General features: G+C 46.3%; 1 protein-coding gene across 3 annotated transcripts in view; it reads left to right on the forward strand.

Annotated features, from left to right (window-relative positions):
- Positions 1-15,821, forward strand: part of LOC114050523 (anoctamin-10) — a 224,438-nt gene that overhangs the window by 147,997 nt on the left and 60,620 nt on the right. For all 3 annotated transcript variants that reach the window (XR_003570019.1, XM_027872296.1, XM_027872297.1), the window contains exon 12: positions 15,534-15,650. Coding sequence is in view for 2 of the 3 variants with exons in the window: in XM_027872296.1 (XP_027728097.1) it covers positions 15,534-15,650 (117 nt within the window). In the remaining variant the exon portion in view is untranslated. The remainder of the gene's footprint in view (positions 1-15,533; positions 15,651-15,821) is intronic.

The raw sequence follows: 15,821 nt of genomic DNA on the forward strand, positions 1-15,821 counted from the left end.
TAGTAGGCATGTAGCTGATGCTTGGTCATGGACTAGCTACCTGGCAGTTCATGAAGACTATGTGTGTGTGTATATATCCCTCCCACATATATGTGCACACATACGAGCATATACACATAAGCACATACACACCACACACATATACATATACATGTACTCATGCATATACAGATACGCACACATGCATGCACACATATACACATACATGCACCTGCGCACAATGCACGCACTAAGCAGTTTTACTATACACATGCATGTATTTTCAAGATGCATGTATGCACATGTGCACCATGCATTCAGGCGTATGCACATGTGCGCCATGCGTTCAGGCATGTGCACGTGTATATATACACATTTGCATACATATATGCATGCACTTATACACTGAACACTCAGGATTATACACATATGTGCACATATCCACAACACACTGCATGCACATACATACATGTACATATACACATACACATATATACCGTGCATTCAGGAATATACACATAGGTGCATGTGTCTCACCTGCACACATATATGCACACATACACATATGCATGTACTCATGCTGGCATGTGCACAGTACATATATACACATGCATATAATACATGCTGCATATTCAGGAATGTGTACATACATGGGCTTGTACACAGTCCATATATATCTAATGTGCACACGTGTGGGGGCTGACATCCCCGCCAATCAAGGGAGTGGCCGGACCCATGATATCACAGTTCTTTAAAGCCCTGAAATAGACGGCGGGCCTGGGTGATGTTGGGCACATGCGGTGTCAATTCACATAACTGAACTGAAAGCAGCCGCTGATTCTGCCTGCCCCCTGCTGGGAGAGGTTTGGCGGTGACCGGGGACACGAAGGAGATGCTGTATCTAAAGCTCGGCCAAAGGCGAGAGTGGGTCTTCATGTATCCAGGGGCCTATAGTCTACAGGACCCGCACCCATACCCACACGTATATCTGTAGTCCAGTGACTTCATTTGGAATCTTAGCTTTGCCCTTTACTGCAGTGTGACCCTGAGGATTCACCATAGTGCACAGAACCCTGGGCCTGGACTCAGAAGACCTGAATTCAAATGTAGCCTCTGACCAACAATTGCAGCTGTGTGACCCTGGGCAAGTCCCTTCACCTCTGTCTGCCTCAATGTAGAATGGAGAGAATCCCGGCCCCTGCCTCCAGGGTTATTGTGAGGATCGAATGAGGTCATCATTGTAAATTCCTTCTCTCTGATGTAACCTTGGCCAAGTCATTCATCTCCCTGTGCCTCAGTGTCCTCTGTGTGATGTAAAGGGGTTGAATTAGATGACCAGTGGTAATCTAGTTCTAAAGGTGACCAGCTCTAAATGCATAATCCTGGGGGTCTCCCTCGTCTTTGAACCCCCCACTGTTCCATGCACCGTGCTGGGCACATGATGTTACTGAATTAAATTAACAGGATTCCATGTCCATGTTGGTGACGGGTCCCGGCTTTCCCCAGGTAAGGCCCCCCCCATCCCCGCCCCTAGTCCCAGGGCCCAACAGTGACAACTCTAAATGCAGTGACTAAGCCAAGCACTTACATTTTTCATAAACAGATGATGGAATTTGTCACTTTCCACAGAAATTCATCTGTAAGTGGAAAATAAGTGTCAGAAAGTGATGCCCCAAGGACAGTTTTTAGAAAGGTGCCAGTTGCTTCTAGCAGAGATTTAAGAAGAGCCCAGCCTGAGACAGCATCCCAAAAAGCCCGTACAAACGTGGGCCGTGATCTCTTCCGTGAGGCGTGTAGCCTGATTATTGCCTCGGTCCATGGATGATTGCACAGTGTGGCAAGCTCCTTTGATTTCAGTTTGCCATTTGATTTTTTTAATGTCTTGCAAATAGTCCTTGAAGATGAAGGTCTGATCATCATGGTCAGGAATAGTTATAGGATGTGTCATGCAGGCGAGCATGAAGGGCCCAGTGTGTCATCTTTCCATGACTTCAGGGGTCAGATTTTCTATGCTTTCAGCTCCATTGATGTGCACTGAAAAGGACATTCTCCTCCCCCTCCCTCTTAAATCTAAATGCCATAGGGAACCTGATAGAACAGCATTAGAATTAGCATTTAGTGTGTTCTAAACACAGGCGATACTGAATTTAATCCAAAACACAGATGTCTTTTATATAGTACTGAGGTGCATGCTGTCTTTCCCGAAGCACTCTGATTTTCCAATTTGTAAGTTTTGAAATCCATTTTCTCCCCATTGGCAAAGTGGTTTCTGTTTTTGTATGAAAATGTACATGCCCTCATGAAGTCTTAGTTATGTAAACAGGGACTGTTTTTGAAAAAAGAAATTGTATTGCTATTTTTTGTTTTTATATCCCCTGTGTTCCAGTGCCTTCCCCTGCCTTCCTGAGGTCAAGGGGCCATACTTAGAACAAAGAATTACAAAGAGGGGAAAACCCAGTTCAGTACGACTGGCCAACGCATGGGGAGTCTGCCAGCACATGCAGTTTTGCACACCCATGGTTCTCCCCTCTGCAAAGAGGCAGGGGAAGATGCCCCCTCATCTGTCCTCCTTGGGGCCAGACTCAGTCGTCATCGCTTCACAGCATTCTGTTTGGACTGTTCAGTTGTTGCTGATTCCATTTTATAAACAATTATTTTCTAAATAGGATGTGACAGAATTATAGAAAGTGTCAGAGTTGAAAGAGACCTCAGATAAACTGAAGCCCAGAGAGGTCACCAAGGTCACCTAGGCAGCAGTGGCCAAGGCAAGACTTGAATCCAGGGCCCTTGATTTCTAGCTTTTTTAAGTCTACCTCATGGGGATAGACATGAATTAGGACCAGGTCCCTTTCCTTGCTCAGCTCGGTCTACTTTAATCAAGGGGAAGAGGGGAGCACACAAGGATTTTCTTTGAAAAAGTAAGCAAAGTGGGGCTAGCCCATTCTCCCCGTGGACTCTGCTAAAGTCTGACTGTGAGTCTCAGCCATTCAGAAGGGCCATTTCCAAGGACTAGAAGGCTCACTGTTCGTGAGAGGAGCAGTTGAGACTTTTAGACCCTCCTCCGGCAGGCCACGTAAGCCCCTGGCCCGCTTACTGTCTCTCTACTGTTCAGTTTCCTTCCTCCAAGGGGCCGGGGGAGAGGTGAAATGCAGACAAGGGCTGGCCACCTCCAGAGTCCTGCTGGATAACTTCAGGAGGACAAGCCAGGGAAGGGCAGGATGCTTCTGGAGGGCACAGGGTTCCGGCATACTTTAGGCCAAGGTGTCACGAGGCAGCAGCGATGGAAGCAGCTTGGTGGGACACAGGACGGAGGGCTCCTGGACTGTGAGTTCAGATCCTGCCTCAGACGCTTAGTAGCTGTGTGACCCTGGGCAAGTCACTTGATCCCTCTGAGCCTCCGTTTCTTTCCTTGTAATATGAAGGGGTTTGGACTTAGGGCCTCAAAGGCCCTTTCCAGCTCTGAGTCAGTGATCCAACGAATCCTCCGTGCTGGGTTGTCGTTGTTTGTCCTTCGTTCTCGAAGAGGACCGTGGCATCGGGGAGGCGATGCCACGACATGCGGCGAATTGGATTTAAGTGAGGCAGGGCTCTGCAAGGTCACCAGCCTCACTCTCTCCTCCTGGTATAGATCAGGATGACTGGGGACACCCCCAAGACCCCAGACGCACTTGACCGTGAGCCTCCCCACATCCCTCTCCTCTCCCTGTTTGCACCACGCGCTCTCCCATCGGCTCTAGGCCACCCGTTGCTCCTGGGTCACAGACTTTCTGCGGTCCTGTTGACAGAGCAAAAGTGGCATGATGTGGACATGGCACATGATGGATATTTACTGAACATGTCCCCTCACAGGGAGGCAGCCGCACAAATAATGATTGCATGTTTATTGCCAGGAAAGTTGCCATCGTCAGGGCCTGGAATAAGAGTCGTTGTAAAATCCTAGGGCCATAGGCGACAAGCACTCAGTGAACCCTTACAATGTGCCAGGCCCTGTGCTAAGTCTTGAGAATACACATAGAAGCAGAAGGGAAGACAATGCCTGCCCCCAAGGAGCTTCCATTCTGACAGGGAAGACAGCACGTGAAAGGGAACTGAAAAATGTGGGGGAGTGCCCATGCTGGAGCAAGTGGGTCAGCCTGGGCACCTCCTTCCCAATGGGAGAAGGGACCAGCATGGCAGCCGTGTTCCAGGGCCAGGAGGGAAATCCTAGGCAAAATGGTGCCAAAGATCACAGGTAGAGGGCCAAAAGAGATGACCTCAGAGGCATCTGGTCTGACCCCCTCACTTGTCACATGAGGAAAATGAACTTTTCCTTGATGTATAAATGAGCAGGCATTAAGAGATTATCTAGTCTATCTTCCCCATTTTACAGAGGAGGAAACCAAGGCAGCCTGGTGCAAAGGACAGAGCAAGGAGTGCTTAGAGGTCACACTTTGAGTGCAGGATTCCAATCTCACCTCAGACCCTGACCTTTTTTTAGTTTCATTCTCCATCCCAGGCCACCAGAACGCACCCATGGAACATAGCATTCTTGCGTCTGCCCAAGAGCCGGTCACATATTGGGAAAGTTGAGCTACATTCTCTGATGGTCTGTTTTGGACCGGAGTGGTTAATTCTTTCTTGCCAGGAACAGAACTTTTTCAGGAAGTGCCTAAGCTGTGAAACAAAGCAGGCCTCTTTCTGGGGTCTGGACACATTTGATTCTATGTCAGTTTGATCATTTATTGAGATCACGTGAGGAAGCCGTGACTCATGGAAAATATCCGAGGTGTTTTACTTCCAGAGACAGGTGTCAGGCACAGAGTTCTCCGATCTGGGCCTCCCTCATCATTGTGTCCAAGAGGGAGACGGGTGAAGAGCGTCAGTGAGGCCTGCGGCCATGCCACGGCAGCTGCATTTCAGGCTGAGGTTCTCCGCAGAGTAGTTTTGTCGAGGTAATGAATTCCAGGGCCAATGCAAGCCAGACCTTTGTGTCATCCATCACCCAGTGAATCAGCTGATGTCACTGGCGTGCTTGAGAAAATGACACGGAAAGCTTTCATTTCCTGGAACTAAGTCTCCGTCCGGGAAGCTGACAGGGTCTTGCTCCTGAAGGTCAGGCAGGAGGAGCCAGAGGCAATTTCCTTAAAGCTGCAGCTGTTGAAATGACAACCTTTGGAAGAACATCTCATTTAGATGGAATGCCAGTATTAGACAAAATAAAGAAATTCGTTAAATAAAGAATTAGTCCATGTCGAAGTCAGGGGAGGTACTCTTCTCTTTAACTGCTGAACAGAGATACTGCCTGGGCTTCCTGAAGGACACTTCGCTATTTTAGGGCTGTCAGTTCATTTCTTCAAAGGAATAGCTTTTCCCACGTGGTGTATGCATGATGTAAGGCCCTGAGCGTGAAGGACAAGCAGGAGCTCGTAACAATGAGTCATTGAGGTTGCGTTCATTCGAAATGGACAATGTACAGAGTGCCCTGGGAGAGGCGGTCAGGACCGGGGATAAAGGAGACATGCTCATGCCCAGTTCTACCGTGAACTGCGTGGCTTTGGGTGAGTCACTGCACTGGGCAAGGCTGGTCTCTGGGCCTCATCTCCCTTTTCAGTAGATTAGTGGATTGGATGAAATGACCTATAAGGCCTGTCCTGGCTCTCACTCAAAGACCCTCCATGATGACAACAGCAGAGCTTGAAATTAAGGCACACACACACAGACACGCACACACACACACGCACACACACACGCACGCACTCACAACACCCATAAGGTCCAGGTCTGGAATAGGAGGATGTCACAGAGAGTATCTAGCTCCCTCCCTCCTCTCATTTTATGGGGAGGCCCAGAAAATCACGTGCTTTGCTCCAGGTCACTCAGGTGGTTCTTAGCCGAGCTAGAATTTGAACCCAGCTCTGGCTCCAGATCCTCTTTTGATGGCCCCACACTGTCTCCTCACTCATCCCACTCCTCCCCTGCCTCACTGCAGGAGGTGCCTGTTTGTTGAAGGCCGCTTCCTTCCTCTGTTGAGGACTTGTTAAGTGTGTGGCTGATCTCCTTGAAGAAGGTTCAGAATCTTTCCCTGTTCTCTTTCCGTAAGAGCAACTGTCCCTTCAGAGGCAGTGTGATATCATGGACAGATGGAGAAAAGGCCTTGGAGCTAGGAAGACCCGACTTCAGGCCCCGTGTCCTCCAACCCGTCAGGGTCACAGGCAACCCTGTCAGTCTCCAAATTGCAGCGATGCTTCTGATCTCTTGGGGGAAGGAGCTCCTTACCAGAGGCTGTCTCCAGCGATGAAGTCACAGCTCCAATCCTTCACTCCCCCTTCCCCCCCCCCAAAAAATAAAAGAATTCCCTTTTATGGTGGTAATGAGCCACTTTATTTCTATGGCCTCAGCTTCTTCATCTACAGATTGAGTAGACTAGACCAGAGCTGTCACGCCCATGGGCTGCATGTGGCTGCCACACCAAACCAGCAGTAAGATGTCAATATTGGGAAGTATTTAACAAAATAAATAAAAACACAATAAATAGATATTAGTATGTGGTTTTCTAAATCATTATGTGACCTCCATTTCTATGTGACTTTGACACTGGACTATATAATTTCTAAAGCCCCTTTCCACCATAAAATTCCGTGATTTGGTTGGGGGGGGGGTCTATTTATTTAGAAGATGATGAAGCTCATCTGGAGCTGTTTGGAGTCCACTGTGGTGAGCCCCAGATCTCGAGCTGGGATGGTGCTTTTTCTTTGTTTTTGTTTCCAACAGTGTGGCAGCGCCTGACCTCCTGGTGAGGTGTCCGGCTACCGGTGAGTCTAATGTTCGGAATCTGGGTGGAATGCCCCAGATCCTGACATCTTGTGGGCCCATTCGGAGCACCTTCAGATGGCTGAATTAAACTGTCAAGAAAATGGAGAGTTCACTCCCCCCCCCCAACACACATACACACACACACGCTCTAGACATTGAAAATTAGAAAGGATAGAATTGCCCCCAGGTGAAGCCCCACATAGACCAGGTTTATTTCCTGGGAAAGAGAAATGTTTTGAATTCAAAACCAGGATGTTTGTAACACTGGGGCAAGTGTCTCTAAATAGGAAAATCTTAATTGATTGAGGGTAGGGAGTTCTGCCTTATAGGTCTTTGTATCCTTTTCAACACCCAATGTAGGGCCTTGTGCTCAGTAAGCCCAAAGCAAGTATTTGTTGGGGATCTGGACAGAGCACCTGGCTTGAAGTCAGGAAGACTCATCTTCCTCAGTTCAAATCCAGCCTCAGACACTTACTAGCTGTGTGACCCTGGGCAAGTCACTTCACCCTGTTTGCTTCAGTTTCCTCATCTGTAAAATGAGCCAGAGAAGGAAATGGCAAACCGCTTCAGTATCTTTGCCAAGAAAACCCCAAATGGGGTCACAGAAAGTCAGACACGAACACCTGAAGAGCACCAAAAGAGCACCAACACTGTCTATCCAGACCTGTCACAGGCATTGCCAGTTCTCTGGCACAGGCCAAGATGATCCCAGAACAAGCGTTGGGAGCCTGCTGATCGGCAATCCCTGCTGGCCTCTTCAGCTGTGACGGTGCATTCTCTTCTTTCTCATCGGTGGCTAAGTCCTATCCACTCTACGTCTTCGAGGTCCCTTGTGTTGTCCCAGCCCTGCTGGCTGCATCACCCCGCATTCCAGCCAGCATTCTCTAGGTATGAGGTGGGCTCCCACCAGTGTCTCCTGGCACAGGCCTCTGGCCCTTCCTCCCACTGATCTGCCCAAGGAATCTTCTTGTTTTGATCATAACACTCCCATGCTCCCATTGACTCCCAGTTAGAGGTGTGCCTTTGAGCCTGGCACTCAGGACCTTCTCGCCATACTCTTCTGGCCCCACCCCCTTCTCTGCCTTATCTCTGCCTTCTCCTTTAAACAGTCCCACTCCCTTCAGAGCTGGGTTGTTTGTGGGACCAACTCTGTCTGCACTTTGCTGCTTTGGCAGCGTCATGTGGCTTTCTCCTGGGGTGCTGTCCCCCTGCCCGTTGTGCAAGTAGCACGTCTCTCCTCTAGACTCTTCCCAAGCCCTCCAGCACTGGCCACATTCAGGCTAGGATTGGATTTATCTGTGTTTATCTAGATTGCAAATTCCTGGAGGGGAGGGGTCATATCTTGTTCGCCTTGTGTCCTCTGTCACATAGTAGAATTTTTTTATTTTTTAATAGTATTTTCTCAGTTATACATGAAAACAATTTTTAACATTTCTTTTTTGATAAAATTTATAAAATTTTGAGTTCCAATTTTTTCTCTTCCCAGGATCTCCCCACTTCCCAAGAAGGCAAGCAATCTGATATAGGTTATACATGTGCAATCATGTAAAATATATTTCCACATTAGTCATGTTGTGAAAAAAGAAACAGAACAAAAGGAAAAAAAACAAAAAGTGAAAAATAATATATTTTGATCTGCATTTAGACTCCATAGTTCTTTCTGTGAATGTGGATAGTGTTTTCTATCATGAATCTTTTGGAATTGTCTTAGAACATCATATTGCTGAGAAGAGCTGAGTCTATCATAGTTGATTGTCACACAATGTTACTGTTACTATGTTCATTGTTCTGGTTCTGCTCACTTCACTTTGCATCAGTTCATGTAAGTCTTCCCATGTTTTTCTGAAATCATCTTGCTCGTCATTTCTTATAGCACAATAGCATTCCATTACATTCCTATACCACAACTTGTTCAACCATTCCCCAGTTGATGGGCATCCCCTCAATTTCCAATTCTTTGCCACCACAGAACAAGCTGCTATAAATATTTTTGTACATGTGGGTCCTTTTCCCTTTTGTATGATCTTTTTAGGATACAGACCTAGTAGTGGTATTGCTGGGTCAAAGGGTACGCACAGTTTTATAGCCCTTTGGGCATAGTTCCAAATTGCTCTCCAGAATGATTGAATCAGTTCCCAACTCCTGCCGCAATGCTTTAGTGTCCCAATTTTCCCACATCCTCTCCAACATTCATAATTTTCCTTTTCTGTCAGGTTAGCCAATCTAATAGATGTGAGGTGGTACCTCAGAGCACTTAATAAATACCTGTTAATTAATTGAAAAATAAAATAACTCGATTATAAAGGTGTATGTTACAAGAGAACCAAAGAAATGGCATACTTTATGTTTTTAATGTTGAATTTCTTCCTTTTAATCTGATTTACTATCTCCCAAAATTAGTGTCTTTGAGGGTAAGAAAGGAAAACTTGTTTTATAATGATCTGTTCATTGGACTGCCTAAGATTTTCTCCAGGGCCTCCTAACATGCAGAAGACCTTGGGGCGCTGACGTCCGGCCCTCTTAGAATGAGAATGGGGCCCAGGTGGGCCAGAAGAGGTCTGCTTCTCAAGCCAGGATAGAAGGCATCCTGGGCCTAGCCTGCCCTACCTGGATCTTTCTAGTACAGAAGGAGAAAGAAAGCAGCCCCAGGCAGACCTATCACAGGCCAGACATTTGAACCCACTGAGAGGAATACTCCCAGAGTACCATCTAATCTCCAATCACAGGGAGGGCTCAGGTTTATTATGTTAGCGATGCAGACAAAGGTGCCTCTTGTGCTACCTGTCTACCTGGACACACTGGCGCTTTTATGCAGACCATCCACAGACAGTCTGGACTACTGGCTTTTCTTTTACAGGTTTTTCTATCTGCCATTCCATTAATCACGCATTCTTAATTGGCATTTGGCATGTAATTGGCCTGTTAATCAGCAGGGGATGCTTTTGCATGTGTTTTTCTATTCAATGGGAGCTAGCCTGGGAATGGAAGGAGGCATTGCTGCTGTCTTGCTGCTGTAGAAATCAAATTAGCTATTCAGAATTCTGAGAATTCAGCTCTTAATTTGCATTTTCTATTTTAGAAGCGACAGGGTTGGGGACACATTGTTGCAAAACACAGCTGCTGCTGCTGTGGCTGCCACCGCCGATGGCGCCCCTGGAGCTGGTTTTGTCCAAACAGAATCTTCTGCTCGCTGGTGGAGCGCACAGCACAAGACCGCCCGTAGTTTGATCGCCCAGAGATTAGCAGGGGTTCGCAGGGGTGAGAGATGCAGGGACGGTTCCCTCCTTGCCCAGTGAGCAGATGGCAGAGGAGAAGGCTGCCTTACATCATAGAAAGAAATACACCATTTGTACATTAATTTTCTCTAGCTGGGTCCCTTGTCCTCCCTACTCTCACACCGAGTCACTTAACAATCACAGGAACGGTATGTTCTTTTTCTGCTTTCAGAATTTTTAACCCCAATTTCCTCTTCCTCAAGGTTGGGAAAAGAAAAGGCCAAGCAATGAGCCTGGGAATTTGACCTAAATAAAAGGAACAGGCTGAATAATTGCCATGACGGCCCACAAAATATCGATTCTCTATATGGGCCGCTCTCCCCCTCAAATGTGAGCAGATTCCCACTTCCCTCTTGTAAGACTTTTCCTGAACGAGTCAAGATAGTAAAAATGCTTTGTGCCATGTTGTTTCCCAGGTCACTACCTAGAGTGTGGGTGGTTCTTTTTTGTGTTTGCATCCCATGTGCCTGGCATGTAGTAAATGCTGAATAAGTACTTTGGGCTTGATCGATTGCTCCCTCTCCCCTCTTCTCCTTCTCATAAATAGGTTATGTTCCCTAATTTCAGCTCTATAATCCTGGTTTGGAACTCAGGGTAGGAGGTGATAATACCTGAGAAGCCGCTTAGTGGTCTGGGTCCAAGCAAGAAAAAGTGAATGTTGACCAGGCAGGTGGTAGCCAGGGTTGGGGGTGGGGGGGAAGCTTGAGTTCTGAGGGGAGATTGCATAGACATAAGTATATGTAGACAAGCAAATGGGGTCCACACCGTGGCCCTGCCTGGAGGTGGATGCCTCACGCAGCACCTGCATATGCCAGCATCTGTCTTCTAAACCAACGTTCTGAGGGCTCCCAGTGTTGTTTGCCTTTATGTCGCTGTGGCCGTCCATCGGGTTCTCCTAGCTTCCCTCTGAATCAGTGGGTACAGCTCTTCCTAAATGTCTCTCAGTTACTCATTTTGATCATTTCTTTTCTTTTGAAATTGAGTCATGCCCAGGCTGGAAGGGCAGTGGCCACTTGCAGGCCTGATGCCAAGTGACATTTCTAGGATGATTCCACTCTTTTGTATAAGTTAGATCAATCCACAGGATCTTAAACAAAAAATCCAACACTTAGTATTGCTGGCAGTCTTATCTGTGTTTAAGGAAATACAATCAGAATTAAGCTCATCTTAAGTTTCCTTAAGAAAGGAAAATTAAGTAAACACCCCACCCTCTCCTGTCTTTTACTTTTTTCTGAAAAATTCTCTGTCCTACCATAGGCTGCTAGAAATTCTCTTTAAGAGTTTCCCAAGAGCACTAGCCCTGAAGTGAGGAGGACCAGAGTTCAAATCCGGCCTCAGACCAAACACTTGACACTTATTAGCTATGTGACCCTAGGCAAGTCACTTAACCCCAATTGCCTTAAAAAAAAAGAGTTTCCCAATAATAGCTGATCCTTTATTTCACATGCTTCTCTTCACAGCCTCTGGGACTCCTCAATAGCTTCCTTCCTTCCTTTTTAAGTTCTTTGTCTGTCTCTCTCTCTGTGTCTCTGTCTCTTTTCTCTCATCATACTGTTCCTGAAGGGTGTTTCATGCAGAGTGGTGTTATTTTTTAAAAAAACAAGCATTATACTTTGCACATTGTAAAGCTGAGAGCATGATCTATCAAACAGATGTACACTTTTGCTATCAGAATAATCAATGAGTCTCTCAATAGCCTGTTTCACAGAAGCTGTTAGAAGCTTCTTTTAGTCCTTAAAATGTTCTTCTCTTGGGTAGGATTTGCTTCACTGTTTCAAAAGATGAACGTGAGTACTCCTTCCACTACATAGGTCACAATTCATTCATGACCTGGTAGATGATTTCATGAATTATTATGTCAAAGATATTTTATCACCTAATAGCAAGTCTTCTGGTGAGGATCCTTCCCGGCTGGTCCTCTGGGAGTCACTGGGCCCTTTCCATTTCAGTCAGTTGGACCTGTTACGGCTTGAAGTCCACTGGCAGAGCCTTGAGAACCCAAGGTCACTCCTACTCTGATGAAACCTCAGAGTAGGGCTCTGGTCAAGGTTAGCAGCCATCTTGGTCATCGCCATCAGCTTAGATCTGTCCATGTAAAAAGTCGTGCATTCATGGCAAATTAAACGTTGATCTCTCCTCATTCTTTATCTCTGCTTCCATTAGAATAAAATGTCATATAAAACTCTAAATATGTTAATGGAAAGAACATAGCCTTATCTGAATTAACCCCTGTATATTGCTTGTAAATCACATCAAGGTTTCCTTGTCTTTTCTTTTTTGATCTTTGGGGCATTTAGATGAGATCTACTTTATATGGGTTCTTGTAAATCCACATTGACTAGACTTCATTCAATTATGACTTGACTTCCAGTTGTTTCTCCGTTATGTCACTCAAATCTGTATTTTTCCAGTTCCTTTTTCAGTCATGGTCATCAAACAGAAGTTCTGTTTTTCCCTCCCTGTGCACTCCAGGTCCCTTATTTAATACACGTGATAGATTCCCCTGGCTTCCCAAACTAGGAAGATGCCTGTTTTGCTCTGGGCTTCTGCCTTTTTTCAAGGACTCTAATTTTGTAATTACTTGTCTTGTCATGAATCTGATTTCCTCCAATATTTCATCTTTCTCCCAGGAGAAATTCATTTGGCATTTATCCCTCATCCTCCTTTGTAAATATTGCAGCAGAGGATTCATCTGATTTTTGTCCAGCCGTCCTTTCTTTTCTGTCAGTAATTTAACTGCCCCATCTCTTCATAAAGGACCTCATGCCTCCACCAACTTGCCCAGTTCTCATGTGCCTTTCAGTGAGAATTCCTGATTTAAAGAGCCTTCTGTTCTAGCCTCTCACTATTTTTAGTTCCCACGTTATCAGACATAGCTTTGTTCTTTTACTTCTCAGACTTTTCTGGGTGTCAGCGCTGGACCATAAGGGCCTCTTAGAAAGGTTCTGTCTAGGCTTCTGCACAATTGAGTTTGTGGCTAAAACAACCCTTTGTCTTGCTTCACACGTGGAAGAGAAATATTCAGCATTACTAGACCTTTCAGATGTTAGAATGTGGTAGGCCACAATGAGAATTCCAGGGCTGTGGAATAATACCCCTTTGGTAGATTTCCTGTGTTTGGTGAGGACAGGACATCATGTTTCTATGTACGTAGGGACATCGTTTGCCATAAAGTATAATAGAATCAGTCATACTGTACGGAATCAGTAAACAAACATTTATTAAGCATGTATAAGAAATTGCAGTAGGCGCCTTTGGGGACAAAACATAAAAGACGTGGTCCCTGCGCTTAACAAGACTTGTAAGGCACACATACACAGATGGAAAAAAGGAACATTTCAAGGTGGTGTGTGTCACAGAATCATTAAAGGGGTGGATGGGACGTCAAAGACCACCTGGCTCAACCAGACCTAAATAGGTGTCCTCTCTACAGCATCTCCAAGAAGTGATCATCTCTTCAGTGACAGGGAGCCCACTACTCACTGAACTTTGGGGCAAACCTTGGGGTAAAGAAAACCCTTTCTTTGAGCTGACCCTGTCCCTCCCTCCCCGCCCCATTGCTCCTTCTTCTGCCCTCTGGGAGCCAAGCAGAACACAGACCAACCTGTCATATAATCATCCCCTCCTGCCCACTGAGTCCTCATTTCTCTGGGCTGAGCGTCCTTAGTTCTTTCGGGTAATCCTCTGTCGTTAGTTCTTCCATCCTGGTCAACCTCCTTTTGGATATGCTACTGCTGCTTAGTGACGCCACTTACTAAAACATGGCCACCTTGATAACAAAGAAATGAGTGCCCACTCACGTAATTACTGAACAAACTGATATTTGGATGCAGCGAATTCTCATGCTGTCAGAAATGAAGACTGTCAGGAATTCAGAGAAACCCTGGAGGACTTCAGAACTGAGGGGGAGTGAAATAGAGAGAAGCAGGAGAACCAGGATGCTGTAGCGAAGCTGTGGAGCTGAAAGCAGCGCTGAAAGGTGGCTGCCTCAGGGATTAGGATGGCGGCGCTGGACTGCTTTGGGGTCGGTGGAGAAGAAATCTCCTGTGGGTGTGCTCCGTGTTGCCTGTGCTTCCACATGACTCATTTTCTCTGTTACTTTGCTTCTCCTTTTCTCTTTGTCACAAAGCAGAATGTGATGGTGTGAGTGGTAGAGAGGGAGCCTACCCTGGAATTTACTCTAGTATAAAAAACAAAAACCATCAATGACAAGTTTAGGGTTTTTTAAATGAAAAGTAAATATGGCACCCAGCACTAAATGCAGTGTTGCAAGTGTAGTCTGACCATGGCAAGACTGGCAGTTTCCTCCTTCTGGCACATAGTAGGTGATTAGTAAGTGCTTTTTTAATTGAGTTAAATTCTGGACACTACGTCTCTTAATTCAGTCTTAGATTTTGTGGTTGCCATGGTCCCCTGCCAACTTACAGGGACCTTGTGGCTCAGTGAGCCGGCCATCAAGATGTCATTGCTGCTGGGATGGGAATGCAATGATGCACCAGCTATTACAAAGCATCTGTTAAGGGAATGGACGCCAACAGCCGCAAAGTCCTATAGGGCATCGGAGAAAGAGACAAGGGAGTGTTTCAGGGTGGCAGGGGTGAGGGGAAGTCTTCACAGAGAGAAGGAGATTTGAGCTAGGCTTTGGAGAAAGACTGGGACCCTGCTCGCTGGGGAGGAGGAGGTGGAGAGAGCCGGGGAGGGGCATAAACAAATACTAGGATGAAAGGAAAACTCTCAGAGACCTTTTCTGAATAAGGTTCAACTCTGGATAAAATATTAAGAAGCAGCATATTGCATCATTTGTACACCAAAGTGGTTTTAAAGGAACCCAGTGAAGAAGTAATTGTTGAGTTCACCAAATCAAAGTGTCCTATATCTAAGAGTGAGGGGTCTGGTTCTCGGCCTCCCAGGCTAGCAGGGAGCACTGAGGCCATCTAGTTCAAGCTGTCCCTGAGCAACAGTGCCTTCTGCGCCATCCCTGACGTCCAGGCTCTGTGTGAATTATGTGTAGAGAAAGGGGGCCCACTGCTTCCCGAGGCAGCACCTTCCACTTGGGGGCAACTCGGCTAGGGAGCTCTTTGAGGGCAGGAACTCTCTCAAATGTGTATTTTTATCCCTAGCACCTAGTACAGTGCTTGGCACAGAGTAATTGCTTGATAAATGTTTTTTCATCCATCCATCCGTCGACCAAACTTAACCTTTTCTCTCTATTTCTTCCATCCATCCCTACTACCTTTGTATGTATGCCTTTGAGATACAAGTAGGAAATGTCTGATCCATCTTTCATACAAACGCCCTTCAGATATCTGGAGAGAGCTATGAAGTCTCCTGTTAATAGATCTTTGACGCTTTGCAGAGCTCTGATTAGGAATGACTGACTGGATTAATGATGGCGATCTGCAGAGTGCTTTGGCACCTCATTTCATTTCCTCAGGTTTATGGGATACTGGGGCATCTTAACATGTGCGTCTTTCTTCTTGTTTCCAGCATGCCCTGCTGGCATTGAAGTTTGTCCTGGCCTTTGTCATCCCCGATAAGCCACGAGAGATCCAGGTGAAACTGGCCAAGTTGGAATTCGAGTCTGTAGAAGCCCTCAAGCAGCAGGTAAGAGAAACTCTCCTGGGGAAGAAAACAAACACTGCTGAGAGCCAGCCACACCCTCCGCCTTTGCTTCAGGCCTGTCTTCTGCCAGTCTGAAGAAATACAAATAGGCCAGCACAGGCCCGCGTGCCCTCTCACATAATACCAAGAAGTAAACCAAATCCTGCATTTGTC

The sequence above is a fragment of the Vombatus ursinus genome, unplaced genomic scaffold (genome assembly GCF_900497805.2).
Source record: "Vombatus ursinus unplaced genomic scaffold, bare-nosed wombat genome assembly UNPS02014799.1, whole genome shotgun sequence".
NCBI lineage: Eukaryota > Metazoa > Chordata > Mammalia > Diprotodontia > Vombatidae > Vombatus > Vombatus ursinus.